This window comes from Pelodiscus sinensis, chromosome 1, assembly GCF_052426305.1.
Source record: "Pelodiscus sinensis isolate ZL-2025 chromosome 1, ASM5242630v1, whole genome shotgun sequence".
In the NCBI taxonomy this organism is placed as follows: Eukaryota; Metazoa; Chordata; order Testudines; family Trionychidae; genus Pelodiscus; species Pelodiscus sinensis.
Window position 1 is genome coordinate 215,629,207 of NC_143052.1, and position 24,562 is coordinate 215,653,768.

Genomic DNA, 24,562 nt, shown 5'->3' on the forward strand with positions numbered 1-24,562 from the left:
ACGGGGTGAGGCAACCCCGCACTAGCTGCTTCCCCCCAGCAGATCAGGGAGACGCAAAGCTAGCGCCCACTCCCCCCCCCAGCAGACCAGGGAGACGTGGAGCGGCTTTTCTCAGCAGACACCTCAGCTTGAGAATAAAGGACTGAGGAAGTGAGGTGTGGGAGAATAAAACTGAGCTCTGGAGAAATGTTTGGCTAGAGTTTCCCCTACAATATGTACCAGTTCCGACTTACATACAAATTCAACTTAAGAACAAACCTACAGTCCCTATCTTGTACGTAACCCGGGGACTGCCTGTATATATGTTTATGTGCTTTAAACCTTGTAAATAACTCTCTTATGTCCTTTTCCTAGTGTGACAGATGCAGACTAGCTGTCTGCCACTCACTCGTGGAGGAGATACATGCTGGAGTTTAGGTGAACAGCTTTCTCTTTCCTGAGTACATGAAAGGCCAGGCCTAAGTCCAGCATAATCAGGCAGGCATCAACTGGAACTTGCTAGAAGCTACAGGCTGACTAAAGACCTGCAGCCAATTAAGGTCTATGGTGCTGCTTTAAAAGGGCTTCCCCCAGGCAAGGAAGGAGGAATTGCTGTGTACAGGAGCTGTGTGGGTGTGCGCTTAGGACTGACAAGCAGGTACTAAAGGAAAGGTGCAGGGGGGATTGTTTTGGGAAAAGCTACCAGAGTGAGAGTGGCAGTAACCCTGCCTGTTGCCACTGTCTTAGGGTGCCTGGGCCAGACCCTGGAGTAATGGGAGGGCCCGGGTTCCCTCCAACCTCCCCAGGACATCACAAAGATCTGCCTCGAGAAGGGAGATCAGGATTCAAGAGGGGATTTTCCCCAAATTTCTGAAGTAGCCTGTGATGAGTATGGCTCAGTAGGCTGTGGACCCTGCCTCTAGTAGAGAGAAAGAGGACATGTGGAGGGCCACAGCGAGCCTCTGAGGCTAACACTATCCACCAATAGTGCAAGACCCATGGGGACTAGCTGGAGCTTTGCCACACTAGTTAATGATTCTTTAGATTGTTTATTATAGAACTGATTACAGGTATTGTCATTTGTGTAAGATCTAAAGTTCAATGACCTAAGGTAAGCAACTGGACCTTTGAAAAGAGAACTAATCTGAATACTGCTGTGATCTTTGATGGTCTAACTCGATCTATTCGTGGGACCGTCTATCATGATCTTGATATCAAGACAGGTGGGAATCCCTTTGGATAACTCCACGATAAAGCTGTTATAGAGCCCGAGGAGTTCATGCTTGATAACTAGTTGGTGAAATCTAAGTACAGAACTCACAACTGGTTGCGGGGCATAGATCAGCATTAACATCAAGCTCCCTGGCAATACCCGCCCTGGGCTCAGAAATAGTGTTTCCTGTAAGCTGAGCACTGAGGCAGCCACCCAGGAGAGATTCAGATGCTTCCCCACTGATTAGCAGAGCACCCACAGCTGGCAGCATGTATTCTACTGGTGGGCATACATTAAAAAATGCCTCCATGCACATAAACTTGATTCTGCACATGGATTGAAAAAACTAGAGGAACATTGCTGGAGAAGTTAATGATTCAACCAGTGGACTACATTTGGTGATGAATCCTGGTCACACACTGTCTGAGGCTCATGCATAAAAACACAACCAATCTGGGCTTTATGCCCGGCTTCTTAACAGTCTGCTCTGAGGTTAGTACTCACAATATTGAGCCACTCCAGACAGCTTGACAGGAGTCAGGAAGGGCTGTCTGCTCCCTTAGCCTTCCAGCATCTTCCTTAATTATGTAGTCACTAGGGACTGTACTTATGATAGAGATTCATTAGTTCTGCTGCTTTTTACACCAAAGTTGTCTATTCTTCCCCTCTGCATCATTCTCTTCCTCCTTCCAAAACAACAACTTTGAACTACATAAACAAAGTATAACATTTGAGCATGAACATGTACAAAGTAGGGATGTTAGATATCAGTTATTTGAGTAATCGTGTAGCTGCAACAAGTTTTAGCAGTTATACAGTTACTAAAATGCTCCCTCCCCGCTCCTGGCCCTACTCCCAGGGGAACCCTCTGCCACCCTTATTGCAGCCCTTGCTCCGGGGAGGCCCAACCTCCCCACGGACAGAGGCTGCTCTGGCATCCTGCCTGCCCCCCTGCACTAGTATCTCTGATACAGAGGCAGCAGCGGGCAGGGGTGGGGAGACAGGCAACTCCACAGAGCTGGTTTTGGAATCTGTCTAATGGGGAGCCAGCTTTTAAGCACAGGAAGCTCCACGGAGCCAGCATGTGCTGAGAGCAGGCTTAAAAGCCGGCTCCCCACACATATCGGCTCCCGACTGCTGCCCCCGTGCTGCTGCCTCTGAGAGAGGCAGCAGTGCAGGGGGGCAGGTGGCTCCCCGGGAGCTGATAAGCCAGTTTCCCCACATGTACCAGCTCCCTCCACGTTGCTGCGCCTCTATCAGAGGCAGCAGTGCTGGGCTGGAGGGAGGTGGGGGACAGGCGGCTCCCCCTGAGCTGCTGTCTCTGTAGGAGGTAGCAGGAGGGCAGAGGGTTCCGTGGGGGAAGGGGCTGAGTGTAGTTGTATGGCTTAACCAATAAGCCCAGGCTTACTGGTTAACTGTTTAAATGACTATACACTAATGTCGCTAATACAAAGGACATTATACCTCTAACAAGCGATAACCCACAGTGATGACTTTACAGCAAATATGGGTAGACGGAGAAAGAATGTGTGTATTTTTGCTGGGCAAGTTGTATTGATTTGTGTGTGAAACAAATTCACACACAAGCCATGCAGTCTCTCTCACATAATCAATGTAACCGTTGCGTGCAAATTTGCTATAAAGAAACGGTGATGACAGGACTACTCAACTTTAGAAACCTCGGGGGCCACAATGATACTCACAGCACATGCCAAGGGCTGCAACTTAAGTGGGGTTGCATATAAATGCAAATATATATGCAAATAGCTTATTTCACACTGACGGGCATGAATACAAAGATTAAGGCAAGACTACACAACACACAGGCCCCATTTAAGTCAATTCTGCTGATATTAATAAAATGCAGGTTACCCGATTTCCACCCATATTACAGCATTTTTAATGAGCAATGACAGTCCAGGTATTTAACTACTAAAATGTACTTCAACAGAAGACCATTATATTGACTACTTTTTTGTTTTGGTTCCACCTGCGGGCCCCATGTTGAGCCCCGTGTAAATCCAAACTGCACCGTGAGCAGCAAAAAAAGGGGCCGCGTGCCGCAAACAAACAGGCCGCAAGCCGCATGTTGAGTAGCCCTGGATTAAGTTACCTCTGATATCACAATGGCATAGAATTCTTAGTATGACACAGGTTTTCAGCTATACTAAGGAATGTGTCTATGTCACAATGTAAATAAATGGCTGAGAACTTAAGAATTGGATGGTAATAGATCAAGAATCCCACGGATGATGGAACCTGGTCATACTCTAAACAAAAATAGCTTTCAAATATCCTTGTAGCAATTTCCATCACATCACACTGATGTAACAGACATTCTAGACTTCAGATTGGCAGAGTTACGGTCCTGCAATTTTATAGATAGATAATATGCAAAAAACACAATTTTATAGAAGTTCTTATAAATAAAATCCTCTGGCATTCAATTGGTACAAAAGAATATCAAATTAAAAGCAAAATCCTGCCAACAATTATTCACATGAATAGAATTAACCTTGCATGAGTCCCATTGAACTAATGGAATAAGAATGTATGAGTATTACTGTTCGCTGAACTGGACCCTAAAGTTACACTACAGACTAATATATTTGCCTTAAACAGAGCCTCGTTACCTGTTTATCCCCTTCATCTGCTCTTTTGAAGGAGTTTTTTTCCAAGGTAGCATGTGGCACCTGAAATTTAATTCCGTGTATTTCTGCTGCATTTCCATATCTCATTTCATCATTCTTCAGTGCCATAAAACGAGGAAGAGGCAATTCTTTATTTACAGAAAGAAAGAGAAGTTCAAATGAAACTAAAGTATATTAAAATTCTGTAAAGCAGTATCACAGTACAAAACCATTGAAAAATTAAACTATAAAATAAGAAATAGCACAAAGAATTACCCCAAAAAAGCACTTGTGGAATTCTTGGAATTATTTGTGTGTTTTATAGCAAATATTATGGCAATTAAAATGTACGTCTCTAACTTTGCACATACTTTATTACTGTAAAGACAAAGAGGTGCTTCATTTGCAGTATGAATTCAACTCTCAAACTCATTTCTTATTTTACCCCTAGCCAGCACTGTTGTGTGTTGTTCTTTGATATCTACAAATATTTTCCAGGAGAAACTATGGGAGCAATCAATTTATGATTGCAAGATCATTGTATCCTCTATGCTGTTATTAGAAAAGAAAAAATGCCAAGTCAGACTGATTCAAAGCCCTGTAGCACTGTTGTGTCAGAAATACTACCATTTGCCATAGCTCAAACTAAAGAGCAACATTTAAAACTTCATGCATCATCCAAAAATTCAACAAGTTCTAAGGAATTTTATCATCTGATTGTTGGAAATTTCCACTTCTCCACATAGTAAGTTGTAAGATCTATACAACAAAATAAACAGAATAAAGGTTCCTGGAATCAAACAAAACACTAAAGCATCTTTATAACCACTTAGATGTACAGCTGTTGCTATGAAATCAGTCTACTTTTACTGTACATTAACCATTCATTCCAACAGCTTTACTGTGTTTCTGAGGATAGTATAATTAGTGTTATTGATGCCTGGAAACATTTCAACAAGTGGGACATCAATCCAAAGACAGAAAATACCCTTGTTCAAGCAAATCTGTGTAGTAATTCCAGCTGCTGTACTTGTGAAACATACATATTGAATCTTACTTGATTCAGATTGCTGAAGTAATCAATTTCTCCACTAACTTTAATGCTCTAAAAATATCCTTAGGATAGACATAGCAGGAATCTGACCCAAAATCCCTATTTAATAATGTCCTCTTGACAGATTTATGGTTTATTGTTGGTTTAGAGTTTTTTTTTTTTTTGTGGTGTTTTGTTTTTAAATGCAATCCTTCAAAACAAAGTCAGAAACTATATGAAAATCCCAGCACTTAGGCTTGATGATCAAACAATGTATTAAGGAGCCTAGTCTTTTAGAAGTGCTTTAGACAAGATTCTTGACAATTTAATTTTCACTTCCCTGCTAGCTCATAATGATGAAACAACAAAGATAACAGGGAGAACAGGGTCCAAAATACATACACACATCAGCAGTCTCAACAAATGAAGTGCTCTGGATATACAGAGGGATGATCAAAGTCTAGGAACTGGGATCTCTTTCAAAACAGTGGTGAAAGTATAAATGCAAATTAAAACATAAACCCACACATGTGCACAGTCACGGGGATAATTTTAAAAAATTAGTTTAATTTGGAAGTAAAAAGGGCAAACTGAGGGCCCTAGCAGTGATTCTGTTACAAAACATATTTACAGTACGATTTTCAAATGGGGCACTACCATGTTGCATTCTTCCCAGGCTAGAGATGTAACCGGTTAGCATCACCCTTACCTGGTAATGCTTACCTGTAATGAGCTGCCCCATTGGATGGACCTGGCTCTAGCAAAAAGAAGGCAGGATAAGGGACGTCCTAAAGGTAGGGAGGTGGGGTGAGTTCTGCTGTGGCCTAGGGGATAGGCAACAGCCTGGGGAGCCCTATGCAGGTGGGGTGGAGGGACAGTTCCAGCCCAGTAAGGCTGGTTGTGCCATGGACCAGAGCAGGTCTCTGCCCAGCCCAAACAGTCCATGGTTCATCGGGCCCAGGTGGACTGGAGCAGCCCCCCACCCACGGGATCATGGTTAAGAGGTTAATTGATTAAATGAGATTGTACATCCCTATCTCAGGTTCAGGCTTACTTCTGCAATCAGTCAGTCAGTCAGTATATATACTAGCCAATTAGCCCGTCATAAGACGGGATTTTCAGGTCTCTCCTCCATGTCAGTCTTCTCTCCTGAGCCTCCAGTCTCTCTCTCTCTCTCTCTTCTCCTCCTACTGCCTCCCCCTCTCCTCTCTCTCTCAGCTCTCCTACGCCTCCTGCCTCTCTCTCTCTGTCTCTCTTTCTCTTCTCCTCCTCCTCCTGCCTCTCACTCAGGGGACCACGGTGCCCAAATGGCCTTTTGGGCTCTGCGCTCCTCGTGCTGCATGGGGAGCGTGGAGCCCAAACGGTCGCTTGCACCACTTGCTCCCACGCGGCGGCCTGGCTGAGCAGCGCAGAAGTCAGCCGAGTACCATGGCGGGAGGCAAAGGAGGCGGTGACATTCACGGCCAGGGGGCGAGGCCTGGAGCCGCTGTCACGCCGCACATCACCGCCCCGCCCCCCTTCCCCTCCCGCTGTGGCACTCGGCTGACTTCTGCACCGCTTAGCCAGGGCCATCACGGAGGAGCAAGTGGCCGTTTGGGCCCCACCCTCCCCATGCAACACGGGCCACCCAGAGGGAACAGCTAGCATTTCAGGCAACAGCGCCCCCCAGAGGGAACAGCCAGCATTTTAGCGTTACAGACTCTCAGACATTGGGCTACTATATATATGATAATATATAATATACACACACACGCACACTTTGATACCTGTATTTCAACTGAAAACCTACCCTAATTAATAATGCCTTAATTCTGATTGACACCCAAGTGAGTACTTTTCAAAGATTTCAATAATCAGGTATCAGTCAATAGAAGAATCAAGAATGACAAAATGGGACAAGAGAGCTGTGGAAGTGAGAGCTTAGACTTCTTCTTTTACCTGAAGCAGTTTACATTAAGAGATAGGATAGCTCAGTGGCTTGAGCATTGGCCTGCTAAACCCAGGGCTGAGAATTCAATCCTTGCAGAGGCCATTTGGGGCAAAAATTTGTCAGGGATAATACTTGGTCCTGCTGTGAAGGCAGGCAACTGAACTCAATGACCTTTCCCTTCCAGATCTAGGAGACAGACAATTTACATTTTAGCACTAAAACAAATGCCTTTGAATGGATTCCTGGTTAGTAGGAGTGTAGCAGAAGTTGTTCTAATCCGGATTGTCACTGCACAGATTTTGTGTCAAAATGATACAACAGACCCAGGAAAGGATCAGAATTTTAGCTGCCCACTTTGAAGTTTAAATCCTTTGCTCAGGGGCTGGTGGTGCAGGTGGCGCCAGGGAAGCAACATCTAATTACTTCCAGTTATTAGCCAGTAAAAATGTTCTTCCATCCCATCCACTTGGGATTTTTTTTTAAATCTCGTTTAAAAAATATTTTTTTCTGCAGAGAAGCTGTACTTAATAATTTAAACAAGAAATGTGTTTGAAATCATCTTTAAAGCACCCTCTAACATTTACTGACACAGTACATTTTACAACCTGTAGCCATTTTTTTCAACAGGTCAGTTTGCAAAGGAAGTCCCCACTCTGGCAGGATGGTCTGCACAAGCGGAACTCTGACCTCCCATGGAGCCACAACTTCAATAAAAGCTCTATGTAGTTGCAGGAATCAGCCTGAGCAGACCTTTTAAGCCTAAGGTACCACACAGCATGAATGAGGATGGCAAAAATGGACTGACAATGATGACTGTTAAGGGTCTGGCTATTTCTATAAAGCTTTTATAGATGCAGAAGCAGTATGAACTTATCTCTCTATATAATAAAACTTTGCATATAGAACCCAAGAATTTCATTAGTAGTGGTACCCATAAATTATGTATTATAAAACTACCTTTACCTCTTCCCCTATATATATATATATATATATATATATATATATAAAAGTACGGTTTTGCTTTACAAACAGGTTGGAAGAAAAACTAAATGAAGCCAATAACACGCAATGAATGTTAAAGAAATGAAAGAACAAGCTCACAGCACACTAAGCCATGTGGGCTACTTACCACACTTAAGGCTCTCTATCCGTACTGGAAAGCCAGACTGTGCTGCAGCAATTAGTTTCAAAGCAACATAAAATTGAGCTGGACCAAAGTAACCCACACGTTTTGCCCCACAAAGTTCTGTGATCTAGAAGAGGAAAAAAAAACACATACTTTGTAAAGTAACTTCTCCTTCTCTCTCTTACGAAGCTTGCATTGAATCTTGAAGTAGAGAAGTCTTCTAGAACTAAAAATTCACAAGTTTATATGCAGTGCTTTATTAAAAATGAGCAATCTAGTCACTCTGTATACCAAATACCCCTGCATTTAAAATAAATAAGTAGTTATTTATTACTCCCTCCAGAAATGCTGCAGTGTAACATTGCTGCTATAAAATAGTTAACATGTTTCTACCTCAGGTGACTCTTTCAGTGGTAGGTGAAATGATTACAGTGAGTATACAATACAGGCAGTCCCCAGGTTATGTACAAGATAGGGACTGTAGGTTTGTTCTTAAGTTGAATTTGTATGTAAGTCGGAACTGGTACATATTGAAGGGGAAACTCTAGCCAAACATTTCTCCAGAGCTCAGTTTTATTCTCCCACACCTCACTTCCCTCAGTCCTTTATTCTCAAGCTGAGGTGTCTGCTGAGAAAAGCCGCTCCGCGTCTCCCTGATCTGCTGGGGGGAAGGGGGGCGCTAGCTTCGCGTCTCCCTGGTCTGCTGGGGGGAAGCAGCTAGTGCGGGGTTGCCTCACCCCGTTTGTAAGTAGGGATCTGATGTAAGTCAGATCCATGTAACCCGGGGACTGCCTGTATATGAAAACCCTTTGGGCTAAAAGCTGCACTGTAAATAGGAGATATTAATTATCATCATCTTGGTCCACCAATCATTCAGTTAATTACTTTTGACTATAAAATAAAAATCATAAATACCTTAAAATTATTTCATCAAAATAGTTTTGTGAAAAGTTAACGAGGCTTACAATTAAACTCATCTCTCAACCACACACACAAGTTAGTGTCTACTAGTGCAAATTCACCTGCTCTGTTTATTAGACCTCAACAGTTTTGTCTGTGGAGAAGACAAACTTAGTTTTTCCCCATTCCATTCACCTGGTCTTCAGCTGAATAAACATTCGCTACTGGTGAACTGGAAATGCAGACCAAAACTGAGGAGGCTACATCTACCCAACAAAACAAAACAAAACCACCCATAGGCCACAAGCCCCAGAGCCTGGGTCAACTGACTCGGGCTCCTGATGTGGGGCTAAACAGCTGTGTAGGCGTTCGGGCTGGAGACCCTACCCCTTGCAGAGTTAGAGAGCCCAAGCTACAGCATAAGCATCTACTCTGCTATGTTTAGCAAGGAAGCACAAGTCCAAGCAAGCTGACCCAGGCTCTGAGACTCACTACCATAGAGGGGGTTTTTTGCTGTGTAGATGTAACCTGAAATTCAGAAAAGCTCCCACAGCAGGCTTCAGGAAGATCTTCAGGTTAGAGTGAAGCCACGTTCCCTATGGGTGAAGAGGGAAGCCTCAACTTATTTGACTGATGATTCACATCTCCCAATCCTGTAGAGGTTGTACCGTCTAAGTGCAAAAATGAGATGGAACCTGACCTGTCACTCAATGGGTAAGCCTAACCTCCTGGGGAAACCACCAGAGTGCAGTATTCCCAAAGCAACAGCAACAAGGGAGAATTTGTTGTTCGATTTCACTAGTTCTAACAAACAGCACAAACGAGTAATTAGTTTTCTGAATGTATTTCAATTATTAGAGGATATAAGGAGAAGCGGTTATTAAAGAGTAAATACCTGCTCCCCTATAGACCTGAATCATCAAGAAAAATCATCAGTCAACTAACATTTTCCTTCCTAAAGGCTTCTCTACATGGTGGGGTTTTTACAGATTAGGTTTGTGTACACTAATTATTGTGAGAAACTAATCCAAACTAGTTTCATCCATAAAGCTGGCTTTTTATACTTCTGAATTAATGATAATTCAGTTAGCAATAACAATGAACAAAAGACAGAAGTGTTCCATAAATATTTCTATTTGGTATTTGGGGAAAAGATGTCTTAACATCACAACAATGACAATAACACTTTCTATTCCGTTAGTATTCAGGAGGATGTTAAACAGCAGCTACTGAAGTCAGAAATATTTAATCAGCAGGTTCAGATAATTTACATGCAAGAGTTTTGAAAGAGCTGACTGAGGAGCTATAGGTCTTAGAACACTTTCAAAAGTCTGGAAGAAATCTAATGTGCCAGTATCTAAAAAGGAATGGCCAGATTAATTTTAGCCCTGCCATCTGATATCAATCCTGGCTAAGATAATGGAGCTGGTTTCGGTAGGTCACTAGGACGTAAAAGTTGTTGTTTCTAAAAAAAGCCGATTTAAAGTATTGTTCTCAATTTCTTAAAAAAACCCACAACCATTGAGACATTGGAATAAAAAGGTAATTCTTTTTTTATTTATTATTCATACTTTGTTCTGCTCTACCAGCTGACGGCAAATGTTACTTTTGTAATTTGTCCTTGAAGGCAATGCACATGAAGCAGTTTTTCCCAGCACAAATCTAAAAATTGTTCTTGCTCTTCCTCATTCCCTCCAAACAAGCTTGTACTGTAATCTCAAACATCTCTCATGATCTAGCTTCCAGTGCAAGAATTTTGAACAAAGCCTAGAGACTGAGGTTTGTTTTCTAGAAGGAGAGCAGCAGGTGGAATCAAAGATATTGACAGAATGGCACTGGGTTGACTGGCTAAGTGGAGCCACCTGAGGAGAGACTCAGCATCTAGACTTTCACTGGTTCAGAAATTAGAAAGCTGTAACTTCTCCTATTTTTCCTCTATTCTGTTCATTTTGTTATTTCATACACTCATGCCCAGCTTATCTGCTTTGCCCACCTGCTACATCCTGTCTGCCACCATCCTCACACTTACTGGCTACGTCTAGACTAGCATGATTTTCCACAAATGCTTTTAATGGAAAAGTTTTCCGTTAAAAGCATTTGCGGAAAAGAGCGTCTAGATTGGCACTGACGCTTTTCCGCAAAAGCACTTTTTGTGGAAAAGCGTCCGTGCCAATCTAGACGCGCTTTTGCGCAAAAAAGCCCCGATCGCCATTTGTGCAAAACAAATCTGAGCTGTCTATACTGGCCCTTTTGCGCAAAAGCTTTGCGCAAAAGGACTTTTGCCCGAATGGGAGCAGCATAGTATTTCCACAAAAAGCACTGATTCCAGACAGTAGGAAGTCAGTGTTCTTGCGGAAATTCAAGCGGCCAGTGTAGACAGCTGGCAAGTTTTTCTGCAAAAGCAGCTTCTTTTGCGGAAAAACTTGCCAGTCTAGACACAGCCACTGAAATAGGATTTTTCTTCTTTACTTTTCCTACTACAATGGGGCCCAGATTGGTATTCCTAGACACTATTTTAATACACATAATTAATAAGTTCCAACAGCTATTTTTCTTCATGCTAGAAAGTGGTCTCCTAACCCATTTAGAAAAGCTTAGGCCTGGTCTACATTGATATTTTACATTGAACTTAGCCACATTAGGTTGAAAACAATAAATCCATTCTGTTGACTTTAAGAGCCACAATGTGAGTCCCACATAAGGATGTTAAATTGCAGTTAATTGACTAGTTGACGGAATTTCCACTGACTGCTCGACTAGTCGATAGGAACTTCCACATTACTCCTTTGAAATGTGTAAGAATCGCCAGCAGGAGCTCTTGTGCATTTCAAAGCCATGGAGCCCAGGGTCAGCGGGGGACTCGGAGTCTCCTGCTAACCCCGAGCTCCATGCTGCGCTACATGCTGCATGGAGCCCGGGGTCAGCTGGGGACTCCCCAGCTAACCCCGGGTTCCGCGCAGCAATTCCACAGAGCTCAGGGTCAGCTGGGGACTCCCCAGGTGATCCCATGTTCTGCTGAAATGCCACGCAGAGTCCAGGATCAGCTGGGCACTCCCCAGCTGACCCCGGGGTCCACGGTGCCATGGGGCATTTCAAAGGGGCAGCACCACACAGCTGAGCCTGGGATCAGCTCTATGGTTGCCCCCTTGAAATGCCAAAGTGGCGTTTATAGGGGCAGCACCCGTGGAGCCTGGGGTTAGCAGGAGACTCCCCAGCGGAGTCCAGGGGGAGCTAGGGACTCTCCAGCTGACCCCGGGTTCTGCACGGCATTTCTCCAGGCTCCATGGCACTTCAGCATTTAAAAGGGGCAGCACAGCATAGCTGAGCCGTGAATCAGCTTTGTGGCGGCTGCCCCTTTGAAATGCTGCCTGGGGGTTCAGCTGTGTGGTGCTGCCGCTTTGAAGTACCCCTTCTTCCCCCCCTACTTTGCTGCCTCTGTCTGATAGAGGCAGCAAGGGGGTGGGAGGGGGGAAACAACCAGTCGACTGACTGATAAGCATTTGCTTATCGGATAGTTGACTAGTCCTTAACATCCTTAGTCCCATACTTAGCTTTTGATGTTTGAGGTGTGATGTGTGTTGATAGAAAGAATTTGCTTCAGAAGCCACCAAGAACTTACCCCTGCAATAAACCCTGTTGCCAACTTTGTCCACAAATCTATAAAGGTAACAGCATCACAGAACCTAACCACATAAGCCACAACATCAGAGGCTCATACAACTGCACATCCACTAATGTGATATATACCATGAAGTGCCAGCAGTGCCCCTCTGCCATGTATATTGGCAGAACTGAACAGCCTCTACCGTAAAGGTTAAATTGGACATAAGTTGGATATCAGAAATGGTAATACACAAAAACTTGTAGGTGCACATTGTAACCTACTTGGGCAATTCATTAATGGATTGAAAAGTAGACTTTCTTCTACAAAGGAATTTCAGAAACCAACTACAGAGAGAAACTGTGGAACTGGCCTTCATATGCAAATTTGACACTCATGGCTTAAACGAAGACAAACTGAATGGGCCATTATATTCAACAACCAAATCACATCAAAAGCTAAGCATGGGAAACTTACAGCCCAATCAGTCTCATTAGCACCAGCACTACAATTGACAGGTATCCCCCCCCCTTCTTTTTTTGTTATTAGTTGGGAGGTTCCTCTTTTTCTCCACTTGCATCTGAGGAAGTGAGTTTCTCCCACAAAAAGCTCATGATAATATATGTATTTGTTAGTCTCTAAGGTGCTACACATTCTCCCAGTCCCAAAAAACAGACACAGTCCCAGGTCAATTTATGCCTCAGATCTTACTCAAAAGAGCACGCAACACCAATCCTTTAAAATCTAAAGGTTTATTAATAAAAGAAAGAAAAGGGTTGAGAGTGAGATTGCCAAGAGCCTGCATCAAGAACTTGGTGATTGATGTACGTAATGTGTTCTCTCTAACAAAGATGTTACAAACTGCCAGCTTAAAAGTCTCTGGTGTACACATCCTGTGTCAGGATGGGTCTGCAAATCCTCCCCAGCTCTCTGTCCCTATCAAGGATGCATCTGGAATCAGGAGCAAGATTCAAGACAAAATGTAGACAGCCTCATGGTACTTCCATATTCTGGCTGTGTCCCAAACTGGAGCTGGTCACATGATCAAGTGATCTGTCTATGTTTTGTGTGGAAGTAGCCATGATGTTTGCAGACTTCCAGACACATTCCTCAGGTGTGTATTGGCAACTCTGAGAGCCATTGTCCATGAAGCATCACTAATTAGCACAGCCATTCACTGAATTCCTCAAAAATAGGGGTTGAGACCCATTGCTCTCTCCCAGAGTATATTTAAAATACAAGAACAAAACCCATAGTCATAACTTCACATACAAAAATCATACAAGTATATGAGTAGAATACATAGAATCAGCCGAGCATAAGTTTTCATTTGACACCTCACATGGCCCACTTTGTACAGAATTTGGAGCAAACACCACCCATGGGTGCAACAGTGATCTGTCTGCTCACATTAAAATCCAATAATGTGACAACACCAAAGAGAGGGAGTTCTCCCATCAGCATAATAAATCAACTTCCACAAGAGGCAATCAATATGTCTGTGGGAACAGCTCTCCCATATACTTACTGCTGTCCACCAGGTGCTTAGGCTGCTGTAACTTAAGTTGCTGGGGGGGCAGGGAGTGAAGGTGGCTTTTTCACACACCTGAATGAGCTTAGTTATACAGGCGTAAATAGTGTTCTGTTGCTACAGTCAAGCAAATGAGAAAACATATCAACTTCACATAAAATGAGGGGGATCTGTAGCACCCAAGGGCACTCCTGTCTGTCTGCACGTGTCAGTCTTACCACACAAGTGTGAGACAGCCTCACAGAGTGAGTCTGTTTTCTGTTTGGTACACATCAGTGTCTCAGTAATAATGTCAATTTAGTGATCAGCATTCATTTTTAAATATATTCCTCTTTAAAACATTATGTTTCTTTAAAATGATTGACTCTAAAACAGTATCTTCGTAATTTGTCCATTATCTTCTACTTTCAACATATATTTATGAAAATGTATAGAAAATGTCTGGGACATAGCTGTCAATAGATCCCAGATGCCCTGACTCACAGTTTTACTCCTGAGCCATTACTTTATCCTTCATTTTCAATACCCAATTAAAAGAGGAGTTCTATACAGGCTGAACATAATTATCCAAGTTGGAATTTGGCCAGGACTCCAAAGTCAGAAACTCAAATATTCATCCATTTGTAAAAATCTAATTTTCTAGAGGGTAAACTGAAAACAGGATATAATTTTTTCTAGTACTGACACAGTGGAAACTTCTGCTTTAGCTCACGTGCAAAAGCTGTGTGTTCTGCAGCAGAGGAGAGGTTGGTGTGTTCTCACTGACCTTTTTGTATGCAGCCATGTATTGTTACATTAGTTCAGTAGGTTACAATATTGGTCTCACAGAGACCAAAAACTGCAAATTGGTAGGCAGCAGAACCGGTCAAAAAGTGTGGCCAAAAATGTATTAACTCTCATTAAATCTCAGTGAAACAGCAAGGCACACAAGATCAAATGCCCCCAAATAACATATTCTCTCTCTGGTGGTACACAACAGCTGCTAAGTTTTCAGTAACAAAATGTACTGAGTCTTTTTCTGACAGAATCAACACATTCCTTGAAAATCAAAACTGAAGGTGGAGCATATCAACTATAATTTATTGTGTTATCAATAAAGTTAATATTATTAGCCAAAATATTTAAAACATTTTTTTAATCTCTCAACATAAATAAGTACTCTAAGACAGTACAGTAATGCATTTGCATTTACTTCCAGTAACCCTTTCTTCCTACCATTTACACAGTAAGGAAGTATAAAACAGGTAGTAAAATTTTGTGGATACCACTTACAATAAAATGGTTTTGCTGCTTCATGAGAAACAATATATTTACATCAGGGGTCGGCAACTTATGGCTCACGAGCCAAATATGGCTCACTAGGGAGCCAGATATGGCTCTTCTGGAGCCCCAACTCATCCTAGGGATGTTAAATATCGGTTAACTGAATAGCCGATTAACCTTGTGAATTTTTATTGGTTACTCGACTATTCTATAGTCGCTGGGGGTGGGGCTGGGAGCCAGTGCGCTCTGGCCCCACTCCTGAGGAGCTCCCTGCCACCTCGTGCTGCTGACTCTGTATCCAAGTCAACAGGGCGGGGTTCCAGGCAGCAGCTGGTCGGAAAGGGGGGGCAGTTTAAAAACCAGCTCCCCTTGCGCTGCTGCCTCTAATACAAGCCCCCAATTAGGGCCCATAACACCCTTGAACACACCCCACACACCAACCCTGAGCCCATCATACACCTGAACCCCCAGCCCTGAACTCCTCATACCCCCACATTCCCAGCCTCCTGCCATAAGGCTGACAGAAGACAGCCTGAATGTGTGCATGAAGCTGGATTTGACCAGTTATGATGTAAACTTCAAAGAAATGTCCAAATAGATGCAGCAGCAGAAGTCCCATTAAATAAAGTCTGTGGGAACAATGTTTCAATTTAGGGATGTAAAGGACTACAGTCGGTCCCCGATTTACGAATGGTCGATTTACAACCATTCACATTTATGACCAAACCTCCCATTAAGCGATCATAAAGGTGGTCCCTGAGTTACAAACGCGACCCACGCTTATGAACAGCGTGGTCGCAATGTAAATCAATGGGGTACAACTTACGAACATTTTGAGTTACGGCCAAATGTTTGGTCCGTAACTCGTTCGTAACTCGGGGACTGGCTGTAGTTGACTAGTTGCTTCCCCCGCCTGCTGCCTCTATCTGATAGAGACAGAGAGTGGGGGGAGAGAAAAGACTGGTACTCCAAAGTGGCAGCACACAAGGACTCCCCAGCTGACCCTTGTGTGACGCTGCAGCTTTGAAAGGCTGCGTGGAGCCCAGGATGACCCCACACTCCACATGACATTTTCACAGAACCTGGGATCAGCTGGGGACTCCCCATCTGATCCCGGGCTCTGTGTGGCATTTCCGTGGAACTCCCCAGCTGACCCTGGGTTCTGCAGAAATGCCACGCAGAGCCCGGGATCAGATGGGGAGTCCCCTGCTGACCCCAGCTTTGCACGGCATTTCAAAGCAATAGCACCATATGGAGCCTGGTGTCAGCAGGGGACTCTGAGTCCCCCATTCACCCCAGGCTCCATGCGGGTGCTTCCGTTTTGAAATGCACAAGAGCCCGTGCTTGGGACTCTTGTACATTTCAAAGCTGGCACGCCGAGTGTAGCCCGGGGCCAGCGGGAAGTCCTGCTGACTCTGGGCTCCACGTGGGCGCTTCCGCTTTGAAATGCACAAAAGCCCCCACTGGGGCTCTCATACATTTCAAAGGAGGAATGCAGAAGTGCCTATTGACTAGTCGATAGAAATCCATCGACTAGTCAACTAGTAAATGAATTAATATTTAACATCCTTAGTCAATACTGTGCTACTGTGACTCTACGGACAGTTTGAATTGAGTGAATGGGGCTAAAGTGCATAATGGAAACAAAGAACTCTCTAATGCTGAGGGTACAGTTTCAGCTCTGTCACAGACTGTCCCTTCTTCCGAACTTACAACATATCATTTGGCCTCTCTTGTTCAGCTTCCCTGTCTTTAAAATGAGGGTGGTAAGAGCTATCCACCTTAAAGGTTAAATTTATATTGGGAAAATGCTTCAAGATTCTTGGATTGAAATCATAGCAGTACAACATTTATTAGATAACATCTCTAGCTAGACTGTGGAGTCTTTGAGCCTTGTAAGGAGGCCTTATGAGATGGAAAAGACACTATTGTGATTCTAGTAATTACATGAAGGGTGGGTAAAGTTCATGGCTGTAATTTTCAAAGTTGAGTAGGGCAGGTTACTTCACACCTCCCATTCAAATTAGAAAGGTATGTATTCTCATTAGTTTTGCAAAATTTTGACTGATGTTCTCTGATTCAAAAGTGGAACAGTAGCTAGAGAAGGAAAATGAACCAGAATTTGGAGAGAGACTACTGTATTTCACTGTGAAACAAAGGAGGATCCCCTGACTAACGTGACATGAGTGGTTTTTAGATCTGTTTGTGCACTATGGGAGAGAAAAATAGAAGGAAATGTAGGTGAGTTGTGTTATTTGATAGCAAGGAGGCGGAAAAGGTCACAATAAGATCTGGTCAACATTTTCCTATTTTTGAACAATGACACTGATTTCTTTTTTCAATGGAAAAATTTCAAATGTTTTCACAAATTTTTTTCGAAATACCCAGCTGTAGTCACAAGGGAGGTGCTTTTTCCTATAAAGATCAATAAATGCAGAAGCACCTTGCACTTTTATCTTGGTCAAACAATAGCAATTCTGTTCCCATTTTAGGCTTCCATAAGCAAAACAACTTAAGAATATTACAGTAAGTTTCTATGATTCACGTTCCATTTCACAGCAAAATACACCTAAGCAAATTCTTAACTTTCAGCCCATGTGTAGTCCTATTGAAATAAATGGAACTCTCATAGGTCTGAAGTTATACAAGCTCAGGTACTTGGCTGAATCAGGACCATAAAGTTGTATTTGTCTTAAGAGGACTAGGTCTAGTTCTCTTTATGAAGTTTGTCATCACATACATAATATTTATTATCTTTAGTAGCCACATAAAAACAAATGTTCCACACTGTTCTATCACCGAGGAAAAGAGCTCAGCAAGGTTACAAGGGAAGAGAGATTAGGCAAAGCCTCCACTCATTGCTCCCTCTTACAGGTAATAGGCAAAAACAAGCATCCATATAAAATGTGTTAGTGCTGAAACTTGTAAACCTCTCCTCTACATGGCTGTGCATGTGCAGGCGGCACTCAGGAAACATATTCTAAGTTATGCAGTGTTGATTGCTCTGTTGATCTTCAGGGCCCTGATGTTAATAATGACTATATTACTGTATTGCCTTAACTGGAACAAAATGTAAAAGTAGTTAGGGTATTTTAAAACTGTATTTCACATTTGTTTGTCTTTTTAATAATGCCAACTTTCAGGAATAAAACAGATGGGCTGAAAACTCAATCATAGAATCCTAGAGCTATGGAAGAGACTTTAGGAGGTCATCAATCCAGCTCCTCACCCAAAACAGGACCAACCCCAACTAAATCATCCCAGTCACGCCTTTGTCAAGCAGGGACTTAAAAATCTTTCAGGATGGAGATTGCACCACCTCCTTAGGTAACCCATTCCAGTGCTCCAACCACCCTCTTAGTGAAATAGTTTTTCCTAATATCCAACCTAGACCTCCCCACTGTAATTTAAGACCATTGCTCCTCATTCTGCCATCTGTCACCGCTAAGAACAGCTTCTCTCTATCGTCTTTGAAACTTCCCTTAAGGTAGTGAAAGGCTACTATCAAATCCCCCTCACTTTTCTGAAGATTAAACAAGCCCAGAACCCTCAGACTCTGCTCATAAGTCATGTGCTCTAGCCCCCTAATCGTTTTTTTTGTCCTCTGATGGACGTTCTCCAATGCGTCCACATCCATTCTGTAATGGAGGACCCAGAATCGGACGCAGTATTCCAGATGTGGCCTCGCCCATGCCAAATAAAGGGAAATAATCACTTCTCTAGATCTGCTGGCAATGCTCCTCCTAATGCACGCTAATATGCCATTGGCTTTCTTGGCTACAAGGGTGCACTGTTGACTCATATCCAGCTTTTCATCCACTGTAAGCCCCAGGTCTTTTCTACTGAACTGCTGCTTAGCCAGTCGGTCCCCAGCCTATAGCGGAGCTTGGAATTCTTCCATCTGAACTGCAGGACTCTGCACTTGTCCTTGTTGAACTTCATCAGATTTCTTCTGGCCCAATCCTCCAATTTGTCTAGGTCACTCTAGACCCTATCCCTGCCCTCCAACATATCTACCTCTCCCCCTAGCTTAGTGTCATTCGCAAACTTGCTGAGGGTGCAATTCATCCCCTCATCCAGGTTATTAATAAAGATGTTGAACAAAACCGGCCCTAGAACTGACCGTTAGGGTACCCCGCTTGAAACCAACTTCCAACCAGATATCGAGCTGTTGATCACTACCCATTGAGCCCAACAATCTAGCCAGTTTTCTATCTACTTCACAGTCCATTTATCCAATCCATAATTCCTTAACTTGCTGGCAAGAATATTGTGGGAGACTATATCAAAAGCTTTGCTAAAGTTAAGGTATATCCCAAGAAACATGTTGTTAGAAATAATATGAATAAAAAGGTACACGGAGACTAGCAGCTTTTCCAATTCTCTAACAAATGTTACATTGACACATAAAGAGTTTGATTTTAACAACATTACACTCCCACACTTGGAGAGATGTTGCTAAGTAGTTCATTAGCCATTTTTCCTTTCCCTTTTTCTTATTCTTTAACTTAATTGAAACTTGATTTTTAGGCAGAAATCATTAAGACACTTGGATGACGGGTCACTAAGAATCTCGAGCCAATGGATGCTGACAATGGAAAGGTCATTAGTCAGTACATTTTCTAAATGAAACAAAGATCAGTGTTCCTATTGATATATTTTATAAAAACAATAATTTTTTTCTAATTTTGCTTCAGTGTGAAAACTCGGTTCAGCGTCTAAATGTTTAAGAATGACCTATCCTGACTGCATAAATTGTTCAACATTCCCACAAATACTTAGTAAAAATACCATTCAAGTAATATAATACTTTAGGACAGTCAAAATCATGCTTGAAGTGAATGTTCCATAATAATTACTAGAATGGGAAGAAGAGAATTCACATGTCTTCCCCCCCTTAGAGCTGCAGCAGATTTTTTATTAAGCAGTAACAAGCTGTAATGGTAACAACAGTAAATTTACCATTTATATTGATTTATCATATGAAGGCTAATGTTGCAATCAAAAGGGCTAAATTTTGTTCTTAAAAACATAACTTAAAAGTTGAGATTTTGTTGTACTCTTTAGAATATGTGATCAGCCGCTATATCTGTTGAATGTTTGCAGTGGCATATAGGTCTGATGTAAAACCAATGAAACTGGCAAATGTCAGAATTAAGGTGGCTTGTACAACCTTCATTCTAACCCCTTTGAAAAATTATGATGATAGTTTTTCCATCCTCATGTAGGAAGCCTGGAGCAGAGTTAGGAATAGGACCTAGTTCTCTTGGGTCCCAATCCAGTGTCTTAAACAGCAGAACATCTTTTTTCTTCTTAAAACCCTCTGCCTCATTCATTGTCCTACCTGTGCAGTGAATGATGCCAAATTCCGGTTTCACAAATAATATTAAACACTGTACAGTTATTATTTATTTACATTTATTTTCTCTCTCAAGTAAATCAATTTGAGTATTTTACAAGAGCAAGTGCAAAACTACTAATTTCTTGAAGAGTTAGTGGACACAATAAGAGATGTTTTAACATGTGAGAAAAAAATGAGTCGTTATTGTTGTATAGTGATGTTTAACAGTAGCATAAAGAGTACACACCAGTTCTTACATGTTTCTAGTATAATCTCTCCTTGATACACATATGCAGATATACAAAGAGAAGAGACTTATTAAAACCTTCTAAAATCTACACATGTGGTTAGGGTTATCATGTGAAGCTAGATAATTTCATGGAGGTTGAGTCCATAAAAAACTATTAGCCAGGGGATAGAAATGGTGTCTCTGGCCTCTGTTTGTCAGAGGCTGGAGAAGGATGGCAGGAGACAAATCGCTTGATCATTGTCTTCGGTCCACCCTTTCTGGGGCACCTTGTACTGGCCACTGTCGGCAAACAGGCTACTGGGCTAGATGGACCTTTGGTTTGACCCAGTACGGCCATTCTTATGGTCTTATGTTCATTACCTGTTTGCAGCCTATCATATTTTGTTTAACTCTCTATAGTGTAACTATTTTATTAACATGTAGATAGTTATGTGACATCCTTGATTAAGGCATAATTATAACAAATATATACACATACACAAAGATGTGTATACAAAACCAAGATTATTTTAGTTCTACCAAACCAAAGTAAAATTTGTTCACATTTTCTGTTCAAGGCCCACTGAGGAAGATGGAAATTATTATTTGCTTGTAGCTTCTTAGGAAAACAGGCATGGGAAAAGTTGTGACAATTATAAACATTCCACTGAGGAGCAAAGCATGCAAAATAATGACACAATGCAGAAGAGCTTGATACCCAAAAGGACTTGTCAGGAAATGCTTCATGAATCCCAAAATAACTTTATAAAAAAATTATGTATTGTCTCATTGTCTCTCATTTGAGTAATGGCAGAAACACATTAGCTCTAAAATGAACAATGGAAGTTATCCAAAATAAATAAATACAGTTTTGAATGTCAGATATTGTAAAATGTCATAACAATCTCTCTAATATTTGGGCATTGTACTAGAGCTCCTAATTTTTTTTTTAAATCACTTATGCTTGCTTTCATAACAATACCTGTTGTTTTCTTTTTCCACCTGGAGAAGGGCAAAAACACATTGACAGAGCCAAAAAAGTACCCAGACATGAACTACTTCAAGACAAAAGCTCCCAAATCAGAGGCTCATTTAACTGCACATCCAGTAGTGTGATCTATGCAGGGCCGACTTATCCATTAGGCACAGTAAGCACAGTGCCTAGGGCCCACGATACTTTTAGGGGCCCACGAAAATGTTTTAATTTCTTTTAAATTCAGAAGGAAAAAAATGAACTTTTAGGGTCGAAGAAAATGTTTTAATTTTTTTCTCACATCAGAAACTTTTAGGGCCCACGAAGGCAAAAGTGCCTAGGGCCCACGAAAGTCATAATGCGGCCCTGGATCTATGCCATCAAATGCCAGCAATGCCCCACTTCAATATATATTGGACAAACTGGACAGTCCCTACGAGACAGAATCAAAGGATACAAATCAGATATCAGTAAAGGGAACATACAGAAACCTGTTGGTCAACACTTTAATCTGACTGATCACTAGTTAAGAGATCTTCAAGTTGCTGTTTTGTTACAGACCAATTCCACAAGCCAAATACACAGGGAAGGGTTGGAACTACAATTCATTCACAAGTTTAATTCTCACACCAATGGTTTGAATTGAGATACTGGATGGCTAGGACATAATCAAGCAAACAAACAATGAAGGTGTCAATGATTCTTTGTCTGTGTAGATTCTGGTGTTTGTACTCTTCCTCTCTAAATGCTAACTAGTGATCCTTATCTGCTTCCTTTACTATCCAGTCTTTAGGTGTTTATAGACTATCAGTTTTGCCTGTTACATACCCACTCGGTTTTCCCTTTGATATTTATATACCCACTGCCTCTTTTTGCCAGTTTCTCCCCCGCTCCCCCATTTAATCTTGGTTCTGGACATCCAACACTCTGGTCATCTGAAGAAGTGGGCTGTGCGCCCATGAAAGCTCATGATGCCATCTACATGTTTTGTTAGTCTTTAAAGTGCTACCAGACCATTTGTTGTTTTTTAAGTTTATCCTGTTCAGATTAACTCGGTTACCCCTCTGAAGCTTTTAAACAGTTAACGAGTTATCCAGACTTACCAGCATGTTTATTAGGTATTCGGTTAACCAGAGGGCCTGGCTGGCTGGACCAGCTTCCCCACCCATAGAAGCCCAGCAGGTAGGAGGACCCCGACCACCGCAGGCTGAAGCAGACCCCAGCCCGGGGGGCTGTGTTGAGCTGGAATAACCCCCTCTGCCTGCTATCAGTGGTTAACCATTTAAACAAATCGTTTAACCAGTTAACAATTTTAGGGGAGGGTTACATCTCTATTTGCAACTCAAAATCCTTGTCTCCATCACATAGTGTTACAAAGCCAAGAGAAGGTAATTAAATTAAAAGAATCCATACATTTCCACCTTCACATTTTTAGAGAAAATAGAATAGAAATGAGGTACCACACTCATGATAATTATTAGTCAGTAGTACAAGAACAATTAATAATTTATATTGCATAACAATACAAGACTTTTTAACCAGTTAAAATTTTGGGAGTATTTTCAGAGAATACTGACCTCAGAAATCTTGACACTGTGCAGACGAAGTTCATTTTCTACAAAAGCTATCAAAAGGATTAGACTCAGATTTAGGCCAGAAAGAGATTTACATTCCATATGGATGCAAATCTATAACCTGACAGACAGATGGGAGCACAGTGTATACAAAAGCATTTTCAACAAACTGGAGGATAAGAGTAAAATCAAGTTTTCAAAGGTACAGACCAGGAGTTAACAAAACAAAATATTTAAGACTATAAAGGATCTGTTTTTAAAAAAGAATTTATATTAAACAATGTATAACAACATCATTTTCACAGTAATTGTTTGTCTTCCATAGTACTGTATAAATCTTGACAGGCATGAAAAACAATAATCATCTAACTTACACCCCCCCCCCCCCCCCGGTCAATATTTTTAAGCATATAGCTCATTTTTCAAAAAGAGCCCAAGAAATGAATGCAGTTCATTTATGGATGAACATTTATTATTATTCATGTCATGAAAGAAGAGCTAACTTTGCAAAGCAGCATTAATGTTTTCAGCCATAATACTCTGAAATTTGGCCTATGATAACAAAAAAGACTAGCATATTTGTCCTGGACTGCAACCAAGGTTGGCTTTGGGGCAAACAGCATATGTGACTACATGAGAGAAACTGTTGGAAACTATCATAATCCTTTCTTTTTAAATTGGAATAAAAAATACAATCTGGCAAAACTTACCAGATGTTCTATTATTTTACTAGCTTTCTGTGACCTACAAGTTAAAATCTATATATGTGGAAATTAAACCGCTTTCATGAATACAAGATCAGTCCTTTTTGATCAAAAACACTGGTTCAATTCTACAGAGATTTATGCTTATCTTTATACATTCTGGGCAAAACCCTGGCTCAGCTGACATCATTGGCAAAACTCCCACTGATTTCTCTGGTGCCAGAATTTTACTCATCATCTTTAAATGTAAGCATGTGCAGAAGCTTTTGCAGGATCTTGGTCACAGTTTGTAGGATTTGCATGTGGTGTTTCATAAACTGAGACTAGGATCATTTTTACCTACAAGTGCAGTTTCATGTTTCTTGTAATCAAGTTTCACTTTTAAATTACTTTAGTAAGATTCATTGCCAAAATAACCAAAAGCATAGGACATGAAGTTACAAGTTCCAATATTATCATCACTGAAAATCAGATAGCGTGCTTCAAATGTTCCATAAATATGAGACTAAATTTAAGGCCTGTCTTGAAAGACACT

The 24,562-nt window shown here is 41.7% G+C and overlaps 1 protein-coding gene across 7 annotated transcripts in view; it reads right to left on the minus strand.

Annotated features, from left to right (window-relative positions):
* REPS2 (RALBP1 associated Eps domain containing 2) overlaps positions 1–24,562 on the minus strand; it is a 142,536-nt gene that overhangs the window by 87,045 nt on the left and 30,929 nt on the right. For 6 of the 7 annotated variants that reach the window (XM_006113357.5, XM_014568624.4, XM_006113356.5 and 3 more), the window contains exons 2-3: positions 7,915–8,038; positions 3,826–3,971 (exon numbers count right to left, since the gene is read on the minus strand). In XM_006113357.5, coding sequence (XP_006113419.3) covers positions 3,826–3,971; positions 7,915–8,038 — 270 coding nt within the window. Of the gene's footprint in view, positions 1–3,825; positions 3,972–7,914; positions 8,039–8,064; positions 8,138–24,562 lie in introns of those variants that run through there. The other variant, XM_075914105.2, reaches the window with a different exon arrangement.